General features: G+C 36.4%; 1 protein-coding gene across 1 annotated transcript in view; it reads right to left on the reverse strand.

The window, feature by feature from the left end:
- LOC140241201 (uncharacterized) overlaps window positions 1-26,646 on the reverse strand; it is a 141,403-nt gene that overhangs the window by 60,870 nt on the left and 53,887 nt on the right. Inside the window, 1 exon segment of the mRNA XM_072320960.1 lies at window positions 3,845-3,924. Within this exon segment, the coding sequence (XP_072177061.1) occupies window positions 3,845-3,924 (80 nt within the window).

A 26,646-nucleotide genomic window follows, 5' to 3' on the forward strand; every position in this document is an offset into this window, starting at 1 on the left:
CTCTTATCCAGAGATGAAATATTGAAGTTTTCCAATACAGCCCCCAGCAGAATTAGGTAGACTTGGCAGCTCTGTGGTGTGGATTAGTAAAATGGACGTCTGGACCTTCCACGTGACTTGACCATCACGTGGTAAATTTTGTTCATATGATACATGAAGAAACATAAGAAGCATATAAACAGCATGATTGCCAATCTGCTGACATTCTTCGAGATGGCCGAGATGGAAAAGTGATAAAAATAAAAGGCGACAGGCCACGCCTTTTATTGAGATCTCTTCGTTTCACCTTGTTTTTGGATATCTCAGCCATTTCAAAACCGACTTTCATCAAATAAACTTTTGATACCCCTTAGAATTGCATGCTCTTTAGTGGTTTCTGAATATCTAGCAAAACGTTCAAAGCTACATCCTCACCTCAACCAGAACTGTACACACCCTTTAAATTCATGATTGTGGAGTATAGTACTGATCACAGAAATTTGTCATGCACATTCCATTCATGTCGGGATCAGAGTTAATTTTCGGCATATGATGCACCACGCGCTACCCCGGGGTATCGTAGTAACCCGGGGTACCACGTTGTGTAGCGCCATCTCACGTTCACTCGAGTACAACCGCAGAGTTACTGCGTTACGTATGCGCACTGTACTGACCCGTGGTACGGTGCGATACTCAGTATAGCGCTTCATGCACTGACTACACGCACTATTATAATAGCCCGCTAGCTGTGCCAAAGTTACGATCTCGTAGACGTAGTTTCGATCCCGTAATTTTGTAAGCTTTGTGCACTTTGTGCCGAACAAAATATGCATAAAAGACAATAACATTTGATTATTTAATGTTCTTTTTTATTATTCAATTGGATTGTTTTTTCTCCAATATACATGAAATTATTATGACTGTTGAACATAGATAGCATCAGTACACAAGATAGCTATTTCATGGGGAATCAATATAAATAATAATACAGGGTGTACAAGTATCATAACAGCATGAAACAATATCAATGATACACTGTAAAATAGTTACTCATAACGTTAACAAGGGATTAATTGAGAAAACTACAGGATGAAGAGGTTTTTTTTTTTACAAGAACAATGGCCATAATTGAATGTTGAAGAATTAATCACACACAAAAAAATTAATTTCCCACTTTTTGGTAACCCAGGGTACAGCCCTAAAAAAAAAAATAAATAATTCAACAAAATGGCCGATTTTTTTCTGGTACCCCAGGGTACCATTTATGTCATCATATACAGTAGTTCCTGAATCTGGGAAATCTTTGCATTCTCTTATCCAGAGATGAAATATTGAAGTTTTCCAATACAGCCCCCAGCAGAATTAGGTAGACTTGGCAGCTCTGTGGTGTGGATTAGTAAAATGGACGTCTGGACCTTCCACGTGACTTGACCATCACGTGGTAAATTTTGTTCATATGATACATGAAGAAACATAAGAAGCATATAAACAGCATGATTGCCAATCTGCTGACATTCTTCACTTGCGAAACACGGCTGTATCTAATAGTCAATTCTCACACATCTCTCTTCACATCTGAAATGAGCTCACTCGCAATTGTTACATAACCCCAGGCAATGTTACACTTATTTTTAGCGTTATCTACAGGACAGGATGCTGTCAGCGTGTCCCGACACAGCCTTGCAACCTCTCTGACTTCATAAATCAACATGTTGCGATTAGTTTCAGACGTTTTTCTCTGTACATCGTGAGCCTGAATCCAATACAAATATCACGTTGCTTCCCACATCCACTGCTTCATCACGTCACGCCTGTATATGACATCCCCGACATACTTTGCATTTCATTTATAGGAGCTGATAAGAACTCAATTAAATGAAGCAGGTGTCTGAGTAGTCGAACATTCTCTGAAAAGTTGTCAAATTCTCTTATTGGCTTTGATAATGTCAGTTACCTGTTAACTTATTGTTTCTTACTTATTTTCCGGTCACATTCTATATACTTGAAGACTTAAACAGGGGACTTTCAGAAAGCATGTATAATTATAAAGCTGAGAATTGATCCATTTGGTGGCAATTTAACTAGCATAGCACAAATACACTCACCAGTAGGTTATATAATATATGTTTTTGTCTGTTTGTTGAAGTAGTCCATCATATACATGTTCATTGTACATGCACTGGAATAAATACACAATAAGACCAGCTCATTTGTGATATGTTTGCCCTCTGTTGTCACAGTAAAATTATTTTGGGTATATTCTTTTCCATTTTAAAGCTGACTTACTTATTCATCACACTCACTTCCTAAAAAAATGAAGTTGATTATACACTGTATATATCATCCATTAGACTTTTCTTACTTACCAGCCTGAGTATTGTATGTTTATTTCAAATAATTGAGATATCTTTCCACAATTAGATTTATTACTTTCATGCAATAATTTTCTATTCATGCATTAATTAGCAATGTGAACAAAGTCCCTTCCTCTTCATGAGGATCATCTGATTAAGCAGGCATAATTTTTCCTGTCACAAGATCCCTGACTGTACTTCTACGCTGCACTATGAACATCACATGTTTTGTTTGTTTTGGGGGTTTTTTTTTTTCTTGAGGGGGGTTTAAATTGCCATTGAATTTCTATTTTAATTCCCTATCCCAACCTTGCTAATTTTGTCAACCTACCATAATAACACTCTATTGCTGCACTTTTCAAGATGGGGAGCTGATGGCATTCATAATAACACTCACGTAAAAACAGAATGTGGTTCAGCTCATGAATGCTCAAACACATATAGCAAAGCAAAAAGACACACACAAAAAAGACACACACACACACACACACACACACAGATTTGTTGATAGAAATGCTTCCAGAATGTGATAATTGAGAGCCACACTCCACAGTCAATTTGTTATCAGCAGATGCAGGAGGATAAGGACCAAATTGATGACTTCCTGGACAGCCTTCATTATTCGCTCTCTACCACGAATTAAACATAAATTGTTGTCATAAACATATGCATTAAGGAACAACCCGTCCAGCAATATTCACCAGTCTTGTAGAATACTGTATGGCAAGGAACCTTTCAGCTTGTCTGTGGAATCCATTCACGCTTGATTTAGAGTTCAGGGTACTTTTGCAATCCATTTCAAGAAATAAAAATTCTCTATTTTTTTCCCCCTATCCTACACAGCATTTTATGTACATGTACATTTGTACAATTGAATATAGAGGGTTTACTTTTCTACTTTACACATTTTACTATAATCGAATGATTTACAATGTTACAATGCAATTTTGAAATGATATGTACATATCCCTGAAACAAAAAATAAAAAGCACAATATAAAGTTGAGGCATGTCGGTACACAGCTTTTGTTTACATACCTCATGAAACATTAAAAAAAAGAGAGAAGATAATCAGTATTATTATGGCATAAAATGTTTCAGAGTTGAGAAAATTAATGTGCAGAAGGAGTGGTTTCATAACATAGTTTTGTGACAGTTATGTAACTGTTATCACCATCACTAGTTTATTATGAAAGCAGTGTCATTCTATTTTTACCTTTATGATAAACAATCTTTACCGTCTAAGCTACATGGATAATATATCAGAATCATTTTTTTTTTTTAATGAAGTCACAGCACATTCATAAACACTGATGTTTCACATGATACACAAAGATATTGTAACGGTAACAATGTCTCTTTGTCTTCTTATAGCAACATGGAACAAAATTAAGGTGGAGAATTTTTGATTAAGTACTTAAAGCACACCATATTTTGAGTCAGAGCATGGTTACTGTAATCTCTCCATGACTGCTAATTGACATTGACAACAAAACCTGGCTGGAATCTCACCTGGTGTGGTCGCCCTCTGTTGCTTGCAAGACGTACGCACCAAGTTCAAATACAGTCTCACTGTCAGCTTCTATATCACCCTGATATTCATGGACAAAAACAAATAGAACATGAGACCACAATGTTAATATGACAAACATTTATCTGAGAACAAATCTATATATCACCTGATTCTCATGACACTTTCATTTCACAGAAAGAAAAAAAAATCCTTCAGTTCGATCTGGACAGGTAGAAAGAACTTTGATTTTATGTTCCTTGCAACAACTTGGCAGATCTGAGTTCACAGCATGTCCTCTGTATAAAACAGTTGCAATACTGTCCAGAAAAATGAGAAAAACAAATGCACCAAAACAAAACCTGTCATGTACAATCAATTATGACATCCATACAGTTAGTGAAATAAAACTGCTGGGAAAAAATATATCATACCAATCCACTCTCTAGTTTCTTTAGATGTAATTGACAGACAAGATAATAACTAAAATAAATGAAGGATGTAGAACACACGACATTGACAGCAAATATGACAGCTTAAACTGTAATACTGCACCTTCCTGAGCAAGTCAGAGAGGTGGCTTACAGCCAGGAGTAAAAAAGAAGGCTATCGAGAAGATTGATTTATTTCCTCGTAATGCTACTCCAGCTCTAGGTGTTCTTCACAGCTATCCTTGGCTTTTAGGGTTATACCACAGAATCAGCACTGGAAACTGACTTCCTAGAAATCTCATTCAAATTCAATGTTCCTGTAATGCATATGATGGATTGATTATGAGAATGAAGAATATTATCTCAAATGTCTACAGGTTCCCATATAAATCTATGTGTGTGGAAGTCTCATACGTGTTAAAAAATGGTGTGAATAACTATCAGGGGAAAAAAAAATGTGTAGAGTGAGTAAAGGCACTATTCAGAAGTATGACTGCAGATCCATTCTCATGATGGAAGCCCAAGATATACAGGAATGATTCTGAGAGATACTGTATCATACATTTCAATACTTACAGGAGCTTCATAAACCTTACTTTGTTTACAAAACAGGATGGAAAACCTTTGAAAATGTCTACAGTAAATATGGCAAATACATACTGTACAATAAAGTGAAAATACAAGTTGTTTTAAATGGATAAATAAACAATATGCACCTGTAGATAAAAGTAAAGTTTGCAAAAGATTGCTTAATCATGAGATCCATAGATCTATTGGATTATTGTTATACTTAACAGATTTAAACCTCTCAATTTCTAAGCGAGAGGCACATTTTTTTACAATAGTGACAGTGATAGAAATCAAAACTTTGAATGAATCGTATTGAGTGCTTTGAACCTAGCACACGTACAACTGCTCCTCTCATTGCTATATTTGGCCATGATTCTCAGCATGTTTACCAGAATATTTAAAACTATTGGTACGCAATAAGGCAACGGTGCATGGAAACCAGACACTTCTCCATGTGCATTCTTGGAAATTTTTAATCCAGTCCCATCTTTCGCCTCCCATCATCACGACTCATAAACTTCAAGAACCATGAGAACAGCAAGACACGCACAGAGAAATAGAGAGAAAGAGAAAGAGATAGATGGATAGAGAGAGAGACAATAGAAAGGATATGAATTACCCAGCAGGGTATACAGACTTCTTGATATAAAAATCCCAAGTCTCTTTGTTCTATGTGGTAAAATTTGAAAGTTGAAACCTAATCCAAACCAGCCCCCATAAAGCACTTATACCACCCACAATAACTCCAAGAGCACTTCCTTGTATACTTGTAACTGACATACACTTGTACTTAAAGGACAAGTTCACCTTCATTAACATAAGGATTGAGAGAATGTAGCAATATTAGTAGAATACATCAGTGAAAGTTTGAGGAAAATCGGACAATCCGTTCAAAAGTTATGAATTTTTGAAGTTTTTGTGCAGTCACCGCTGGATGAGAAGACTACTGCAGTGTATGATGTCACATGCGTGCAACAATAAGGAAAATATAAAGAGAATTTCACAAAATTTCATCTTTTGAAAAAAGTACACATTCCCTTGACTCGTTGTATGTTATGGGTAATATTATTCCCATTGCCTTTAGAAAGAGGCAAGTCAAGTGCTCGTTTATTAAGCGAAAAAAAGTGAAAATATGTTGAATTTTCTTTACATTTTCTTTATACTGTTGTACTGATATGACATCACAAGCCTTAGTAGTCTCCTCATCCAGCAGTTCCAACAAAAAAACTTCAAAAATTCATAACGTTTGCATCGATTGTCCAATTTTCCTCAAACTTTCACTGATCAATGTGTTCTACTAATATTACTGCATTCTCTGAATCCTTACGTTAATGAAGGTGAACTTGTCCTTTAAAAACCTGAAATTTATTTCTCTCGCATACGACTACTTATCCTTATTCCTGAAATGGTGCACTAAGCAATGTTCTCAAGTTAAAATGAATCTAGACTTTTCTCAGTATATCACTTCAATGATTTTGTCTTTATGTAAAAACATGGCAACTTTTATGATGCATGTTTTTGTTTCACATGATTATATTTATGGGTTTGTTCTCGAGTTTTGTCCTGGTTAAGAAGTGTACAGATCTTGCTCAATGAGACTGTCGTATTAATCTTTGATATGAAAAAATGCAGAAAAAGCAGATCTAGATTGAAATGTTAAAGTGTCTTTAAATTTCTTATGTTGTACTGGCATGTTGTATCATTTACAAAATTGAAAATTTTAAGAAATCTCCCTCCATTATACACTAAATGTGTTACCATTTCCATAAACTTTAGGTTATCCAGGCATGATTTCCTCATTTTTCATTTTCTTCCTGAATGAATATGTGGATGGCAGAATGGCAGCTAAGAGCAACACAAAATAAATATTAACACAATCAGAGTGAAACCAAGTCCACTCTTGTGGTACAAACTCACAGGCCAAGGAATCACATTTCTGTGGTATAGTATTGTGCATTTTTTGTTATAGTTTGGTTTTCTTTATTAACTGTTTCATTCAGTAGAGTGAAATGATTCTTTCATTAAAGCCCTTAGTTGTTCATTACTATTTTTTGGGTTTGGATGAAGAATTTTTAACAGCCATTTCAATGCTAAATTTAAAGACTTTTTTTTTTCAAATTGGCAATGCATTCAATAATTTTTCATTGCTTCTTTATGTTATAGTTATATTGATGAACTGATTCTTAAATAGGCAACACATTTGAGAAAATTAACATTCCTGTTTCTCCCTCAAAATAGCAATTTTTTGTTGTATACTTCTTTCTGATATGTGTAGATTCAATGAATTTAACCAGCCCCATTTAATACTTCTCAAATATAAAATATCCATAAGGTAATGGGAAAAATATGTTGTTTTAAAAAAGGCTATGGCACATATGAAACATCCTAAATAAATTAATTGAAGAAATGCTATTCATCTTACATTTTGAATCCATTATTTCTTGGATTAAAACACACACACACACACACACACACACACACACTTATGATTTCTTTTTAAATCCTCACTGGTGGCTCTGTACATAATTGTGTACATAAGGGATTAAAACTTCTTGTTTGAATTTTGATTTTCCAAATCTCAGAAATGAACATAAATGATCACTTCCAATAGTAGGTTTTTCACATTTGCATTTTGTAAGTGCTTGCAATATGGTATCATTCATGCATTCTTCTCTACCAGTAACTTCATATTGTACAACTGTCCTGAACATAATTCTTTCATAGAAGTTCAGTATCATTTTATGGATCATTATGTATTTGAACACAACATGGCCTGTGGATGTCCCTGCAAGCACAGAATGTGCTTCTTCGTGGTACAAGACCCATTATTTATTTCCACTGGATATACTGTGAAAGGAATGTCTGCACTTATCACATGACAAGATGCATGCAAATCATAAACACAACTTTCACTAGGCATTTCCCAAAGGCAATATAATATGACTCTTAGTATCGATTACATTCATAGACATTGTACAAAGGAGTCTTGGGGTAAGAAAAAAATACTCTTGAAAACAGTCCAGAAAATGCAGTAAAGTTTCTGTGCATATCACAAAAGGCTTAAAGTCCATGTGTAGTTTTGCATGCAGATTTTGGATGATAGAAAGACAGAGAAGGAAAGGAACAGGGAAGAAAAAAAGAAATCCGACTGAAATATGTCTTAAATAAATCATCTCTAATAATGCGAACGTTAAAAAAAAGTCACAGATCATGTATGCTCACAAAGACTGGGATAAATTTACATTTCATGTCTGACCAAAAATTTACAACAATTTCAGAATGTTTTTACCTTTCAGCAAATGCATCATTATTAATATCAAACTTGCCCTAAAAGTAAGCAAACCACACATATCCTGCATGTGCAATGTGCTGTACCACTCGAATCAGATGAGGACTCAAATGTATAAATTACTACTACTACTACTACTACTACTTCTATTACTACTACTACTGATAATGATAATAATAACAAAAATATTATAACTAGAAATGTCGCTACAGCGACTGGTTATACCCCCGCCAAACAACATTTCATAAGCTTTGGTCAAAAAACTGAGGAAGTAGTTAAATCCGCAAGATCTTTCCTTGATCTTCTGCCATTAATATGCCGTTACCATGGCAACGTACTTTCGGGTACTGTCGAAAAATGCGTCTTGCACATCTACAACCAAAGGCACACATCTGTACCAAGTTTCATGGAAACTGGGCAAAAACTGAGGAAGTAGTTTGCAACACAAAATTTTCCATCATTTTGGCTCATAATATGTGAGCGTGTTACCATGGCAACATACTTTTTGTAACTGTCAAGAAATGTGTCATGCTGACCTATATCCTAAGACAAACATTCAATATGAATTCCATGAGAATTGGAAGAACACTGATGAAGCAGTTTTGCCATGAAGCATTTTGCCCTATATTTTACCAATAACATGCCGTTACCATGGCAACGCACTTTTTGCCACTGCGGAAATATGTGTCTTGCACATTAACATATTCAGATGAACATCTGTACCTAATTTCATAAAAATTGATCAAAAACTGTGGGAGGAGTTCGCGACGCAAGATTTGTACCCATTTTTGCCCATAATATGCCGTTACCATTGCAACGTACTTTTGGGTACTGTCAAAAAATACGTCTTGCACATCTACAACCCAAGGCACACATCTGTGCCAAGTTTTATGGGAATCGGTTGAAAACTGAGGAAGTAGTTCGCGACGCAAGATTTGCAACGGACCGACCGCCCGACCGACCGCCCGACCGACCGCCCGACCGACCGACCGACCGACCGCCCGACCGACCGCCCGACCGACCGCCCGACCGTCCGCTGATTCCTATATACCCCCTTCAAACTTCGTTTGGCGGGGGTATAAAGAGAAAGAGATAGATGGATAGAGAGAGAGACGATAGAAAGGATATGAATTACCCAGCAGGGTATACAGACTTCTTGATATAAAAATCCCAAGTCTCTTTGTTCTATGTGGTAAAATTTGAAAGTTGAAACCTAATCCAAACCAGCCCCCATAAAGCACTTATACCACCCACAATAACTCCAAGAGCACTTCCTTGTATACTTGTAACTGACATACACTTGTACTTAAAGGACAAGTTCACCTTCATTAACATAAGGATTGAGAGAATCTAGCAATATTAGTAGAATACATCGGTGAAAGTTTGAGGAAAATTGGACAATCCGTTCAAAAGTTATGAATTTTTGAAGTTTTTGTGCAGTCACCGCTGGATGAGAAGACTACTGCAGTGTATGATGTCACATGCGTGCAACAATAAGGAAAATATAAAGAGAATTTCACAAAATTTCATCTTTTGAAAAAAGTACACATTCCCTTGACTTGTTACTGACATATGTTATGGGTAATATTATTCCCATTGCCTTTAGAAAGAGGCAAGTCAAGTGAACATCTGTACCTAATTTCATAAAAATTGATCAAAAACTGTGGGAGGAGTTCGCGACGCAAGATTTGTACCCATTTTTGCCCATAATATGCCGTTACCATGGCAACGTACTTTTGGGTACTGTCAAAAAATATGTCTTGCACATCTACAACTCAAGGCACACATCTGTGCCAAGTTTTATGGGAATCGGTTGAAAACTGAGGAAGTAGTTCGCGACGCAAGATTTGCAACGGACCGACCGCCCGACCGACCGCCCGACCGCCCGACCGTCTGCTGATTCCTATATACCCCCTTCAAACTTCGTTTGGCGGGGGTATAATTATTGTTATTATTATTTCTATTATCATCATTACCATTATCATTATTATTACTATTATTACTATCATTATTATTATTATCATTATTATTATTATTATTATTACTATTATTATTATTATTATTATTATTATTATTATTATTATTATTATTATCATCATTATTATTATTATTATTATCATTATTATTATTATTATTATTATTATTATTATTATCATTATCATTATCATTATCATTATCATTATTATTATTATTATTATTATTATTATTATTATTATTATTATTATTATTATTATTATTATTATTACTAGTAGTAGAAGTAGTAGTAGTATTGTTATCACTACTGTTACTACAACTGCCACTATCACCATCAACATCATCATTAATATCAATTTTAAAAATACTAGTAATAATAATAACAATCAAGTACACAGCAGTTCAGCCACGACAAATATCTGGCCTAATTGTAAATCAACATCACTCTCATCCCACTGACCGTCCTATTGCTCAGATGTAGCGTCTTCCTGCAAACGCTGGATACAAACAAAGATGAGTCATGCATGAGCCCATTTGTCAAGAAGACAGCAAACTCATCTTCCTTTTCATGCCACTGGATATTGAGAGTGTGCTTTTAATACAGTCGGAGGAATTTTGTGCTTCAATCATTTGCAAGGAGTGCAGTGAATGGAGTATATGTACTTGCAAGAAAATTTCCTTTTCCATTCCAAACTAGAAAATGAAGTGCTATACGACAAGCTAGAGCTGAGAGTGGATACGAGTGACTTGGAATGAGGAAGGGTGTGAAAATGAAAGGGGAAAGGGACCAATCACGGACAAGGGCAATAATAACACACACTTTAGTGATGCTGGTTGACAAAACTCTGTGTTCTCCCAGCAAACTAAACGGATGCTTTAGATATTAATGTATCAGGCTTATGTGGCTCAGTACAATGATTTTTGAATGAAAAATACACTTAATCCTGCTTTATTTCTCCCAATAAAAGCTGAAAGTAGCCTTTCTTTTCTCAGAACATTAATCAAAAGGACACTTAATTTTGCTATACAATTCTTTGCACCTACGTCGTCATAATAAAATAGAAATGAAACCCCTAAAATCAAATAGGCATTACTGATGTTGATTTTTGCCTCTCTAAACATAAAGTATCGTTTTTAGACAAAGTAATCATTGCGTCATAAAAAATAAACTTACAATTAATAAACCCCACATTCAGCCATTCAAAGAACCCACCTATTATTATAAACCCAACCTTACACCTGAAATTCCAATTCTGAGATGTTACTTGACATCCATTTTTTTATTTCATTGAATCAGATCATTAAGATCAATGCAGATTTATTGACATAAGATAAGCAAATGAAAATGAGGCATGAAAATATAATGTTTTATTAGCCATGTCTGGATTTATATCCTGCCAGCCAAATATAACTTGCTCACATCAAAGTTCAGATTTGATTCATGCTAATTGGCATCAGTATGTCTACAGATGTGAGCAGCAGCTGCAGACCTTCAAGATGCAGTTGGTGTGTCCTAATCAAAATTATGAAATGATACAAAAGCTGATCATCAATTAAAGATTGTAGAAGAAAGTAGGAATATGCCCTCAACATCTTCAGATTTGTATTCGTGATTACCACTATCCATTCTTCTCATTTTCTTTTTTTTTTTTTCTTTTCTTTTCTTTCAGCTTGTGTCTCGTTTTTCTATGTTCTTTCTTCTTCTTCCCTTTTTTCTGGTCATTATAAACCATCTGTCTTTAAATGAGAAATCCATCACCAAGTCTCCATCATGAAATTTGACTGGATTGACGCAAATGGTATCTGAGCCAGGTTTGGTGAAGACTTCAAAACCACAACAGCCAAATTTATCACCCTCCCCCCCCCCCCCCATTTCATAGATCTTATTTAATTATGACTAACCTGCCATGGAACCCATCTTAATATGTGTTTATAAACCATTACATTTCGACAAGACATGCAGAGTTTCAGAGTCTTTGCCAAATTTGATGATTTTTTTCTCTATCATCTTTACCTGGAATCACTTTAATTAGACTTGGTAATGTCTTCATATCACATATCTCCTAATGATCTGCACACAAACTGTCAACAAATTTCTTTTATTTTGTTGTGTCCCTTTGATATAGCAGCTCTAGGAATAATTCGTAACCACTGAAAATCAAATGCTTGTAGAGTTGTAATAGCATATTCTAAAAAGCAGTGTTGACCTTTCATCCTAGTTAGTAACATGTGTGAACAGTTATCAAGAATCTCATGGCTAAGCCCAACCCGTGTAGGCAGTGAATAACTCCTTGCATAAAACCTCCAAACTTTTGCATTACTAGTACATGCTAGCTGCAAGTATTACACATGTTGTTATTATTTTGTGTGTTTATGACAAAATTATGTGTATATGTTTGTGTGTTTATGACAAAACTTTTATGACAAAATTCTGAGCTGATGATTGATTGTAAAGCAAATAAACATAGGCCTCACAAGCATTCGCATCTTTCTCCTGGGCACATCTTCCTTGAATTGTGAGCATTCGCATCATTCTCCCAAGGACACGACGAACTAAAGAATGCATTTTCTATTCTACATGTACGAGGTATTTTGTCAGGTAATGACTTTTCTGATGCTCTTGAGTTCTAGAGCTCCCTCCCTCCCTTTCTCCCCCTCTCTCTCTGGAGCTCCCTTTCTTTTGGCACAATTATTTTTTATCCCCCATTAAACCATGCTCTATTCCACTTTACTGTCTGGCGTGGGTGTGAACCAATTAGCAAATAGAGCTCTTTTTGGGCAGATCAATAGGAATGCAAGCTATGATCACAAGGGTCCATTGTTGGCCACTGCTAATGAGGAGAATTACACCAATTATGGGCCACAACTCCTATGCATTTATATCCTTTGACCATATTCTCACTCAACATTTATAGAGGTCCATCTTCATGACAAGTGCATTTCATAGACTGTTGGCGAAACCTCTACGTACATACTTTAATTCTGATGAGCTGAACTGACATCTGTGTTTGTCAATGATATAAAGGCATCTGTGTGGCTTATTAAGTTTGAAACTGGGGTGTCATCGGCAATGAAAGGCCCCTAATATTTTCTGGTATTTGTGGCATGATATATATCCAAAGGCATATTCAGTCATCTTGAGTGGGTACGTTTCATCTGATTTTGAATAGAAGACCAAAGAAATTTGTGATCTGAATATATCACAGTGAATACAGTCACAAGAGGAATATGCTACATCTCATACAATCTAAATAACTTTGCATCTTTCTTGAATTAAAAGGTAACTACTTTGTTCACTTCATGCCACTATCCAACACTTTGTACTGTTTCAATTTTTCATAAGGCTGAGCATTTAGATCATCCTGTGGGGTTTTCTTCTTTCTTTTTTTTTTGGGGGGGGGGGCAAAACTGAGAATTTTGAATGATCTAGTGTCTACTTTATCATTGTAAAATAGTTTCATCACACTAATCAACATACTGATATCAAACCAACAGTAAGATAAAGTATGATTTTTTTTTTCATTTCTTTTGTGTGCATACATTGTACATGTACACCTAAGAGAATCTACTAATATGTCTGTATTCACCCAAAGGTAAGAAAGATAGCTCACATTCCTGCATTATCAGTACCAAGTTCACTGAGCCAACAAGGCATGCAACAAAGTTTTGCAATTTAAAGATTTGATAGCCATGGGGGTAAGACTAGATGATGATACTAGGAGCCTGGATGACAGGGTAAGCATGAAACCAAACACATTTATGTTGGGCACTAGATTTCCTCCGTTTACTGATACGGTGACTTAAGAAGGATGCTGAAAACACACACAACAAGAGCAGGGATGCTGACGAGTTGTTTGCCCATGCCATGGTCTGGACAGATGAGAAAGTGATACCCCGACATAACTCGGCTCAGGGAAAGACATTCACCAGGCACGCAAGGAAAGTTGTGTCATAAATGCAAGCCATCTCCCACAATCTTTAGATCAAACATATCGCTTTCCTGCCCTATGCGTGGAAGACTGACGTCACACAACATCTTTCAAAAAAATGTCTTTGCGTCTTCCGCAAAAGATGGAAATCCTATACTTGATTCTCTAGCTCAATGTGTGTACAAACACTAGGTATCTGCATAGGGCTTGTGGAATATTGCATTACATTTCCTCCTTATAGAGATGAGAGATTATTATCAAAACAACATAATTACCCTGATTTTTTGTGTTCCTTATGGTGTTACAGTCAGACCATTATGTTATGTTACTCCCGCACGCACTGCGCACGGGGTCGCTTCGTGCGGCTGCGTGCAGGTTCGTGCGATCTCGCACGGGAGCGTATGGCTCCGTGCGCCCCTGTACGCACCCGTGCGTAGTCGTGCACCTCCGTGCGGATCTGCACGCCCCCGTGCAGATCCGCACGCCTGCGTGCGGATCCATACTCCCTCGCACGCTGTCGCACGGACCCGTGCGGGTCTGGCGCACGGTCCCGTGCGGGTCGGGCGCACGGACCCGTGCGGCTTTTGGGTGCGATTTCGCACGGCCCCGTGCCGCCAGTGCTTGGTTCCCGCATGATCCCATCTCACCTCCCTGGTTCCCGCAGTGCTTACACGGTACGTGTGTATCAGGTGTATACCGCGTGCGAGTCCATGCGCCATTCCCCGGCCGACAGTTTCAGCGCAAGCGTGAAATGAGACGATTCCCGACAATACGAAAGGCTTGTTACTTGCGCCAAGGAGCTTCAAACCCTTGCTTGCTTATTGCCAGTCAGTCGGCAAGCCGAAAAACCCCGTCTAGTAGAATATCCAAGTTCTCGCACGGGTGACCTCGAGTTGACCCCGCAGATCATGATCACTGAATTACGTTTTCACATGATTTTTTTTTTTTAATTTGACAGGTTAAGGTTAAAACCTGAATGCAATATTGTTTAAATTTTCCAAGAGCGACATGAAAGGTCATCGACTTCGTGCATGGCTAATTCATTACCGATGTCCCGGAAATAATGGGTTCACATACTCGTCTAAAATTCCCCAAAGAGTCTTTTTTTTCATTGTAGGGCACTAACGAACGCATACCATGTTAAAGGAAAATTATTATCCAGCTATAAGATGATACCTAAGGTGTAACGTGATGATTTGATGGGTCAGCAGCGCGCGCCAGCAGAAATCATAAGGATATTATTCCTTTACTCGGCACGAAATCGCGAAAATATTGTACTGTCCCACATATAGAAATTGACGTGTTCCATGGAGGCCCTTTGTGTGTTATGAGCGACCCCAGCGTAACTGACATGGTCAATTATAAGCGTCTACTAGCTGTGATATACCTTGTTTGTGTCTGTCAGTGGGCATTATGAACAAGTAGCCTATTGCCTCTTGCTTGGCCTCTCTCTCTCTCTCTTCTCTCTCTCTCTCTCAACAAGTCATGAATTCACTTTACCCATCATGCCTAATCGAACTACGACATGATTGAGGTAACCGCGCCTTTTTATTCTCATAGTCAAAATCAAACTAATTCTTTACATAATTTAAAAAAAAAAATCTTCATATAATTTCTCAAAATACTCAAAAGATGGCCTCAGTCAAAACTTTCTACAAAGATTGCATACGCCAATCTTTACGGCCTAAACAAGTTTTTTAGAGAGCTATTAGTTCACCCTGTGACGACGACTTCGATTGCGTTTTGAACTTGTACCGAACTACTTTCAACACAACTATTACCTTTATAGTTCGATTGATGAACTAGTCTTTTGAATTGATAACCGACATTCATAATCGTAAGCATACAGTAACAAAATACTGTCAATAACAGTTGGAAAATGCAAATGCTATAATAATAGCGCGAAATACACGAGTAACGATCATCTTCATACATTCTAATTCCCAAGTGATGTCGCTTCGAAAATGACACATGGTTTGACTACTGCTTCAAGCAAAGAAAAGTAAAAGGAATGGGATATACTTCTAATGATAATATCACGCCATACAAGGCATTCCACTGTATTTGGTAATGTCGGTTACGTTTTTGTGCGCTTTACGTACGGAAAATAAAAGGCAGATCGATGCTATTAAATGCTAACACAACGCATTCAAATGATTTTTTGAAATAGACCGTGTACAATGTAATGTTTTAGTATTCGGTTTGAAACTTTAAATTTGCGAGTCCTTTATAAAGTCATATGGGTTATTACATTATCAATTCAAGCAAAAATTACAGTACTTTAAGGATTCGGATTTGCTCAGAAGATTAACAATGCCATCTTTGGCAATAGTTTGCAACAGAGACAATCCGCTTCAATAGATATACAATGTAATTCTGTTTTCATAAATAGAAAGGAAAACGTAAATAAGTCAACTTTATAACTTCAATGAGCTTTCTCACCAACTGAACTTGATTTGATCTGCCGTGCATGATATCGCTGTGTGTTCTATTAATTCTATGATATTGTTTAATTTGATATTGTTTAATTGGCACACGTGTTTTTTTTTTTTATGCAGAATATTTCAGGTAAGTATAATTCATTGAAGCTAATAATGTTTGTACATATGACGTGTTCGTTGTTTTGTATTTTCATTTTTATAATATATCACGTGTCCATTATCTGATTATGACTACGAAAATATGACAACTGTTTAAATGCGGAGTATGTACTGGAACACTAATGTCTCCCACCAGTATAGACAAACTAATTTCTAGTCGTCTATCCCAGCTTGAAATGGAAATGAAATTACACACAAAAAAAAAAAAAAGAAGAAAGGAAACGAAGTTCAATTTTCAGTAGATTTCAACTGTTTTGTTTAGTGCCTGATGCATATAATGGGCAAAATTCTTTAGCGCATAAGCAATCACACAATTTTTGGGAATAAATGTATGTCTTAATGATTGTATCTTATGAAAGAAAACTCGTCTCCTTGCCTGAATTTTAGCTTCTTCTTTTTCAAGCTTGCGGGAAAGAAATAGTTGAACATCAATCGCAATCATAAAGAGAAGCCACATCCTTAAAAACAAACACAGGAGTACTGAGACGCACTACGAAATGCTTCCTTTTGTTGGGGGGGGGGGGTTATTGATTATTCTGAAGGTTCATAGATCACACAATTCATATGGTTCGCTATTAGCTTAGGTTCGTTAAGAAAAAAAAAATAAACAGATAAATGCGTTCCTTTTCCGGTGGTTCCTTTACCCGAAAGTAATCAAGCAATCACTTATTTCAGTATAAGATTTGTGAATACAAAACGATACGACGACGGCCTTTAAAGCATTAATTCCGAATATAATTGTAAATATGACTATCGGTCTATACTCAACTTCTCAAATGCAGAAAGATTGCAACTGTAAATGTGGTGTTCTGTAAAAAAAAAATAATAATAATAAACAAAAATAAAAATAGGTTTAAGCTACAAGTTAATGGTTCTTTATATGCTATGGTATCATAAAAGTGACCGAGAATAAGAAGCACTATAATTTCAAATTAATATGATACAATCATAATTATAAAAAAAAAAAACCAACATGAAGCTGTTAGGCCTATACATCAACATTTGCTTCTGATACGTATAGTATAAATTATGTGCAGCTTTGGCAAGCGCGATAAAAGCGATAGATAATGTGGACGCAACGCCTATAAGGGAAATGTGCCTAATATGGCGGGAATTCAGAATGTTACGGCTGTATACAGCTGCAGCAGAGCAGGCACGAAAGCAGTCGTTGATGCTGTGCAACATTACACCATGTGCATTATTAGAGGGTTTTTAGTACACGCAAAGAACACGATCTGAAAAGACGACTATCGTTAATTAACTTCATTAACTACCTCTATTGATGCTGTCTTTTGTATCCCCGCCTACAATGGGTTCTCAGGTTCTATTCACTCTAGTAGTCCATGGGCCAGGCCAGATATTGGTACCATCTGAGGTGGCAATACCTTTTTGGTGTCATTTTGTTTGTCGGGCATAGATATGCCTATCAAGCTATGATAGCATTTCCAAATGAGTAGCTTAGTCATAGTAAATTAATTTTAAACCAATTTGGTCTCGTTGTTATATCCCTCTACTTCTGAATCGAGACCAACCGCTATACAAAGAAGAGTACTGTCTTCTGTATGTTCACAGGTGTTTTGTTGTAAACGCGGTGCGCTTAGTCTTTATTCAAGGCAGCGAAGGGAATATCCAAGGGTTATGATATCCACGGCGCTTAGTCTAATATTCAAGACGGCGAAGGGAATATCCAAAGCTTATAAAACAGTGTATATCCCTTTATCTAAAAACAACAACAACAACAAAGCAATTATTTATCATTTTCCGCTGAAAACGCTACGGTGAAAACGCTAATACCATGCCAATGTCGCTTTATTTCCATTCAAACAATGAAATATTATGCAAAAACAATGTACCGGTACACTACAATACATTATAATTGATAATGTTGTAAATGAACAGAGTGATTTTTGTTTATAATTGATGTATTTGTTGAGAGGGTGGTATAAAAACAGTATAGATAATCCCTTTTATTAGGAACTTTAGATATGATAACGGTACATTGTTCTAGATAAAGACTAAGCGCATTGCACCGCGTGACAGCTGTGGACATCATAACCCTTTGGATATTCCCTTCGCTGCCTTGAATAAAGACTAAGCGCATCGCGTTTACAACAGAACACCTGTGGACATACAGAAGGCAGTGCTCTTCTTTGTATAGCGGTTAGTTTCGATTCAGAAGTATAGGGATATAAAAACGAAACCAAATTGGTTAAAATTCATTTATTATGACTAAGCTACTCATTTGGAAATGCTATCATAGCTTGATAAGCGTATCTATGTCCGACAAACAAAATGACACCAAAAAGGTTTTGCCACCTCGAGTGGTACCAACAACCCATTTTCGGGTCTTGGCCCATGGACTATAGGTACTTGCTAAACGCATGTCCTTTAGTTTCCACTGACAACAATATGGGAGGAGAATGGAAGCGATCAAGGCCCTCGCTAAAAGACGCTTGTTGTAATACGCATTGCGTGCCTTTCTTTCTTTCTTTCTTTCTTTCTACTGTTTCCTATTGTTTGTGAGTTACAAACTTGCGGCAACTAAGTCACCGCAGCCGACACACAACGCTTACCGACTCATTCATGCGGCGGCAGCGGCACGGACACAAACGCACTTCAGTTCACATTCGGGCTGCCGTATTGGTTAGAATAGTTAATGATAGACCTGTCCTGCGATTGGGTCATTTTGCCATCTTACACATCCAAGCTATGCCGTATACGGTAGTGCGTGCGATTGAGCGTAAACGCCGTCGCTAAGCAGGACTGTTGTATTGTTTCGTCTATAGTGAAAGAAACAGGTTGTTAGCTTGAACATAGCCCGAACTTTAAGAGCGATTTTCTCCGTTATTTAGAAAATGGACTGACATCATAAGCGTAGATAATATTCGTTTCTATGATCCATAGGGATGTCCAAATGAGTTGTATTACATATCAGTGTAAAGCTTAGTGTCTGTAGAATTCACATATAGGCATAACTACGATCTCATTTTTTGCGACTTTTGACTCATTCCGACGGAGCGCATCACGTGTGTGGCGCTCCGACAAAATGAGTCATAAGTCGCACGGCGAGTTTTCCCGTAATGAGCCGCAAATGAAGGGGAAGCAGTGCTCGGGTCGAAATTTTTTTATACGGATTTTGATTCCTTGATGTTTTATCTGTTTGTACAGAAAATTTCAGCGTGTAAAAATGAGTACAAGTGTCCCAAATCACAGTTTTTCTGAGACAATTTTTTCGGTTACATTTTTTTCGAACGCTCGCCTTTGCGTTGCGTTTCGCACCTATTGTTCTTGCCCGATTGAGACTCCACCTCCGTTTCTAGGGTGTATGCTAATGAGGCATTGCTCTTGACCCCATTGAAGACAAAACAAAGCATGGTGCGCGCGGCGGTCAAGCGGTGAGGGCTTTAGAATTACGCAATAATAGTGAGCTGACCAAGGCTATCGATTGCATGACCAGCGAGTTTCGTTTGATACATGCCCTCCATTTCATGAAGTGGTGATTGATGTGACGCACAAATCGCGCTGAAAAAAATAATTCCAACGAACGATCACGCAGAATTTATAATACTTTATCTATGAGCTAATACAATGATCATAATAATCGAACTTGAAACCTCTGTATGCGAGTGTGTACTTTTACAACGGTTATTAATTGGCCTCATTAATGAATTCATTCAAATAATCATAACTTTCTTTCCCTGGTATGTGCCTTGCTGTTTAAAGTTCATCTCTGGAGATATAGTAGGGCCTATAAGTTGTCAATTACATGTATTCTCGTTTTTATTAAGTCGACAATTCGTGTGATAATTCGCCAAATTTATGTAATGCATACTATTGTTTCCCTGGTTAATAAAACTTATTGCCCTATTTCTTATGATGGTTTGGGCCGCGACGGCATGGAGAGAAATCGGAAGATAAACATTATTAATGCCCAAATACAATGTAGGTCGTGTTCCCTTTTGAGGATATTCTGACTCTTGTCATCTGTGTATTTTTTTTAGAGGTAGGACCTATCTGAGAAAGGGACAGAAAGCTGTGTCGCTACTCAAAAGTGTGCTTCTTCATTTTGTTTTGTTTTTTAATCAGAATGTTTGTAATGATAGCTGTTTGTCGTGTATTGCGTGTATAGCTGACATGTGAGAGGTCAAGTCTGCAAAGAATTTGGCTAACAGCTTTGCGAAGTAGCAGCGCTAATTGCCCATTGAATTGCGTATTCTGAGGAATTTCAAATGAAAGAACTCGGACGACACTGTTCACGCCTTGTATCCGAGTAAACCCCGCATCAACGAGGCCTTAAACAATGAAAGGTAAACTTCCTGCTATCAAGGGGTGGATAAAGACGCAACCAGTATTCTTTCTTCGCCATTGATAGCAGAATCAGTGACTGAATGGAGCAACAGTGTTGGAGGATCGGCATTATGTCTGCTAATTTGTAAAAGAATTTTTCAGTCCCCTTTTGTCTTCAGAACCACAGTCAGGGACGCTAAGTTACTCTATCTCCTACAAGCTGTCGTTACTATCTTAAAAAGTGAATTTTATGAAAGGTTAAAAGTGATCGCGGAATCAGTTCTTCTGCGTGACACATGCAGGCTTTTATAATAGCATACCAAGCTTAAATCGTTTACCTGTATAGAAAGGGCGGGGATACACACTTATCGCAATTATCCGGATTTGAGAGTAATACACTCTACTACTTTTCTTCATCTTTCCCTCAACAAAGACCATGGTAATTCAAAACAAACAAACAAACTAACTAACTAACTAACAAACAAGCAGTTGCATTATATCAGAACGTACACAAATGTTTGTGTTTCATGTATGTATAGGTCATCTCTTGATGTATAGTACGCATTTGTTGTCGTTTTTACAGTGTTTCCTAATAAATGCCTATAGCGAAAACCCAACACAACTTTTATCAAGGAGGAAAGGGAACTTACATTTAAATATAACATAGTTTACAGAAATCAGACATGTAAATAAGGCAATCATATACATCCGCACGGCCGATTATAATCTCTTACTTTGATTATCAAACATGATCGCCGGCATTTACGTGCTTTTTTCTAATTTTTTGAACTTTGCCTCATTTTCTCTTTTTTTGAAACAACTGCTCGAAACATTTAAAAATCGTAACACAGTCTGCTAACCCACAACATGATATTCCATTTGATTCGTCACTTATTGTTGGTCGGGTGACGCCAAATGTTGGAATCTCGAGCGATGATACACGGCATTTTGTTTGTTGGTTTTCGTCTCATCGCTCAAAAGAATTTTGACTACGATTACAGAGGTATCATCTACAAGACATAACTGATAGTTTACAGTAGTGATCATCAATTCAGTAAGGATTAGTCAAGTCATGAATTCACTTTACCCATCATGTCTTTTCGAACTACGACATTGTTTGGGTAACCGCGCCTTTTTGTTCTCATAGTTCAAACTAATTCTTGACATAATCAAAACAAATAATTTTCTTTATATAATTTCTCAAAATACTCGAAAGATGGCCTAAGTCAAAACTTTCTACAAAGATTGCATACGGCAATCTTTACTAGCCTCAACAAGTTGTCTAGAGCTATCAGTTCCCCCTATGACGATGATTTCGATTCTGAATTTGCATCGAACTACTTTCAAAACAGCTATTACCTTTATATTTCGATTAATAAACCAGTCTTTTGAATTCATAACCAACATTCGTAATCGTAACCATACAGTAACATAATACTGCATGTCAATAAAAGTTGGAAAATGTAAATGCTATGTCAGTAGCGCAAAATAAATGAGTACCGATTATCTTCATACATTCTAATTCCTAAATGATGTCGCTACGAAAATGACGCATGGCTTGACGACTGCTTCTAGCAAATAAAAGTAAAAAGGAATGGGATATACTTCTAATGATAGTACCACGCCGTACAATGCATTTCACTGTATTTGGTAACGTTTGGTTACGTTTCTGTGCGCTTTACGTACGGAAAATAAAAGGCAAATTGATGCTATTAACATGCTTACACACAACGCATTCAAAATGTTTTTTGAAATACACCGTGTGCAATATAATATTTTAGTATACGTTTTGAAACTTTGAATTTGCGAGTCCTTTATAAAGTTATAAGCAGGGTTATTACATTATCAAGCAGAAATTTAAGTATTTAGGGATTAGGATTTGCGCAGACGACTAACAGTGCTATATATAGCGATCGTTCGCAACAGAGACAATCCTCTTCATTAGATATACAATGTAATTCTGTCTTCATGAATTGAAAGAGAAACGAAAAGAAGTCAACTTTTTAACTTCATGTAGCTTTCTCACCAATTGAACTTGATTTAATCCGCCATGCATGATATTGCTGTGTGTTCTATTAATTCTATTAAATTATCTAATCGGCGTGCTTGTTTTTTATGCAGAATATCACAAGTAAGTTTAATTCATTGAAGTTCATAATATTTGTACATATGGCGTGTTCGTAGTTTCGTATTTTCATTTTTATGATATATCATTTGTCCATTATCTGATTCTGACCACGAAAATAATGATGGTGACTGTTTAAATGCGGAGCATGTACTGGAAAAATGTAATGTCTCCTGTCAGTATAGACAAACAAATTTCTAGTCTATCCCCGCTTTAAATGGAAATGAAAAAAAAAGAAAACAAGTTCGACTTTCAGTAGATTTCAACCGTTTTGTATAGTGCCTGATTCATGTAATGGACACAATTCTTTAGCACATAAGCAATCACACAACTTTCGGGAATAGATGTATGTCTTAATGATTGTATCTCATGGAAGAAAACTCGTCTCCTTGCCTGAATTTTAGCTTCTTCCTGTTCAAGCTTGCGTGAGAGAAATAGTTGAACATCAATCGCAATCATTAAGAGAGGCACATCCTTAAAAATAAGCACAGGAGTACTGTTTTCTGTATGTTCCGTAAAGCTGTAAAATGCAGCTCTATGGTATGTTCACAGGTATTCTGTTGTAAACGCGGTGCGCTTAGTCTTTATTCTAGACGGCGAAGGGAATATCCAAAGCTTATGATACAGTGTATATCCTTTTATCTTAAAACAACAACAACAACAACCAAAAAAAAAAAAAGATTCCTCTTGAATTTTACCGTATTTTGCAATTATCTATCATTTCAGCTAGTGTGAAAACGCTAACACCACGCCGATGTCGCTTTATTTTCATCCAACAAAAAAGGATAATGCAAAAACAATGGACCGGTACACTACAATACATTATAATGAATAATATTGTAAATAAACAGAGTGATTTTTGTTTAAAATTGATTTATTTGTTTAGAGGGTAGTATAAAAATAGTATAGATAATCCCTTATATGAGGAACTTTAGATATGATAACGGTACATTGGTCCAGATGAAGACTATATAAGCGCACCGCGTGACAGCTGTGGACATCATAACCCTTTGGATATTCCCTTCGCTGCCTTGAATAAAGACTAAGCGCATCGCGTTTACAACAGAACACCTGTGGACGTACGGATGACAGTGCTCTTCTTTTTATAGCGGTTAGTTTCGATTCAGAAGTATAGGGATATAAAAACGAGACCAAATTGGTTTAAAAAAAAAAAAATATGACTAAGCTACTCATTTGGAAATGCTATCATAGCTTGATAAGCATATCTCTGCCCGACAAACAAACTGACACCAAAAAGGTTTTGCCACCTCAGGTGGTACCAACAACCCATTTTTCGGGTCATGGCCCATGGACTATAAATTGAAGTGTGTTCATGCTACATTTGAAGGGATAGCATATGGTCAGTTTTACGGTAAAGGGTGTAACTTTCAATTTTTAGCCTTTTGGCCCACTCTGAACACATAGATTTACAGATCTCAAAGATATTTTCCCATGTGAGTCACCTTATGAGTAGCCACCTTGGGTAGCATAGTCAGGTCCAGGTATTGATGCGATTTGTTTTGACAGTCACATATGTACCCTAAAAATGACTATTTTGTTGCATTGAAATTTATATAACATTTTTGAAATGTTAATAATTTTCTACAGCAACTGCAGAGATCTAATTTTTTATGTTAAAAGCATAGTTGTATGGTCAATTGAAATGACCAAATTAGTTTGGTTTGTATCTGGCCCTTTATTTTAGAATACTATGACTTCAAATTTGAGGTTTCGGAGGCTTCATTTTCCGTTAACAATTGTTTACAAACTTTGATGGACAGTAATGATCAGTGGATGTGTTTTGGTTACTTTCTTTTATGCTGAAAATAGTAAGGTACAGCTAAACTTTAGACTTACATCAAAGTTTACTTGATTCTAGGGCTATTTGAAATTTTGTGACAATTTTATTCCATCAAGTGAAATTTCCGTTAGCAGTTTTGAAGCCTCCGAAACAAAGTGTTTAGTCAAATAATATGAATATAGATAAGAGAAGCGACCTAATCTATATGTCAAAATGTAGGATATGGGGCCCTAACCTAATAGACCAAAAATAGTTAAGATCCGCCAAACTCTCTGAAAATAGGAGACAATACAAATTTTCCGTTAACACGTGAAGCCTCCGAGATGCATTGAAGCCTCCGAAACAGCAAAAACATCTAATTTGACATTTCTGATAAATTCTTTGAGTGTCTGCCCCAAATTATGCCATGAAATCATCAACAGACATGGACAGACAACAAAAATAATAAAAACATTATGATACTGCAATAATTTTTTGAGCTAATACACTTTATAGAGAAAAAGTGGTTTCGGAGGCTTCAAAAGGATGTTAACACTGCATTTTTGTGATTTTCTCTGGACAAAATCAAATTAGATTTATTGTTCACCCACCCAATGATCGCTTATGACATATCTAAAGATATTTAATCACATTCACTTTTCTGGCTGCTTTGTTTACTCACCAATATAGATTTACTATACTATTTACCTATTTTTCTTAAACAGTGCAGACGTGTCACACATAACTCACCTTTTCATTCAGCAATAAAATATTAGCAGATGAGGATGTTGCCCCACAAATATCTTTGAACAGTGTATATCAACCAAAAAAGACACAATTTACCCATCACTTTCTACATAACATACATGATTTTCATAAAAACATAAGGCATACCAAATTAATTTTCCAGATGTTTCGGAGGCTTCATTTTATGTTAACAGCATGTAAATGGAATATTTTGATTACAATTTTGTAATTCTAAGTCTATCAAATAACTGTTTGGACTGAATGAGACTTAATGATTCCTCAAGCAAGGTGTAGATAGTTGTTTAAATGTATGAAAAGCATTTATTTTGTAGGTTTCCTTATGAAACAATGAACAGGCTAGATATTGTGAGTAATGAAAGTGACTTCCAGCTTGCGTGCATGCCCACATCATGCAACAGTAGTGCAACAAAGCAAGTAGTTGTGGATACATCAATGTTCTTAAGTTGGATAACTCATTTTTACTCTTGAGAGAAGTTGAAGTGTTGTGACCATATTTGTATCACTCTTTTGACTGGTTAGACTTTGATAATGAAGACCAAACAATTACTTGATTATTTAGTGTTAAATACACCTTTTTTTTTAAAAAAAGAACTGAACACTATTCCTGTCCTGAAGATTCAAGGACTTTAATAGATGGTTATTCAAGAGGGAAGCATGCACTTAACTAATTGAAATTGAATATTTGAATTTAAGGTTGTATTTTTTATGCATGATCCAGAGCAAATGGTGGAAAATACTTTTTGGATTTTTACACTTTCGACTCACTATCATCTGAGTGTAATAGTTTCGAAACACAATCTGTTACATGTCCATTTATAACCCATTGACAAATCCATTCCATTGTTACTCACATGGCATTTGTTTTTGCCATACTAAAATCTTGACTTTTTCAGCTTTCCATTTCTTAACAAGTTCTTTGGCTTTCATTTCCAATACTTATTTGGAGGAAAGTAATTAATCAATAAATTTGTGATTGGATTTGAAAATAGCTAACATCTTGCAGATTATCATTTCTGTGGTGTGACTTGGATCATAGGGTACTGCTTTGGAA

This window comes from Diadema setosum, chromosome 2 (genome assembly GCF_964275005.1).
Source record: "Diadema setosum chromosome 2, eeDiaSeto1, whole genome shotgun sequence".
Classification (NCBI taxonomy): domain Eukaryota; kingdom Metazoa; phylum Echinodermata; class Echinoidea; order Diadematoida; family Diadematidae; genus Diadema; species Diadema setosum.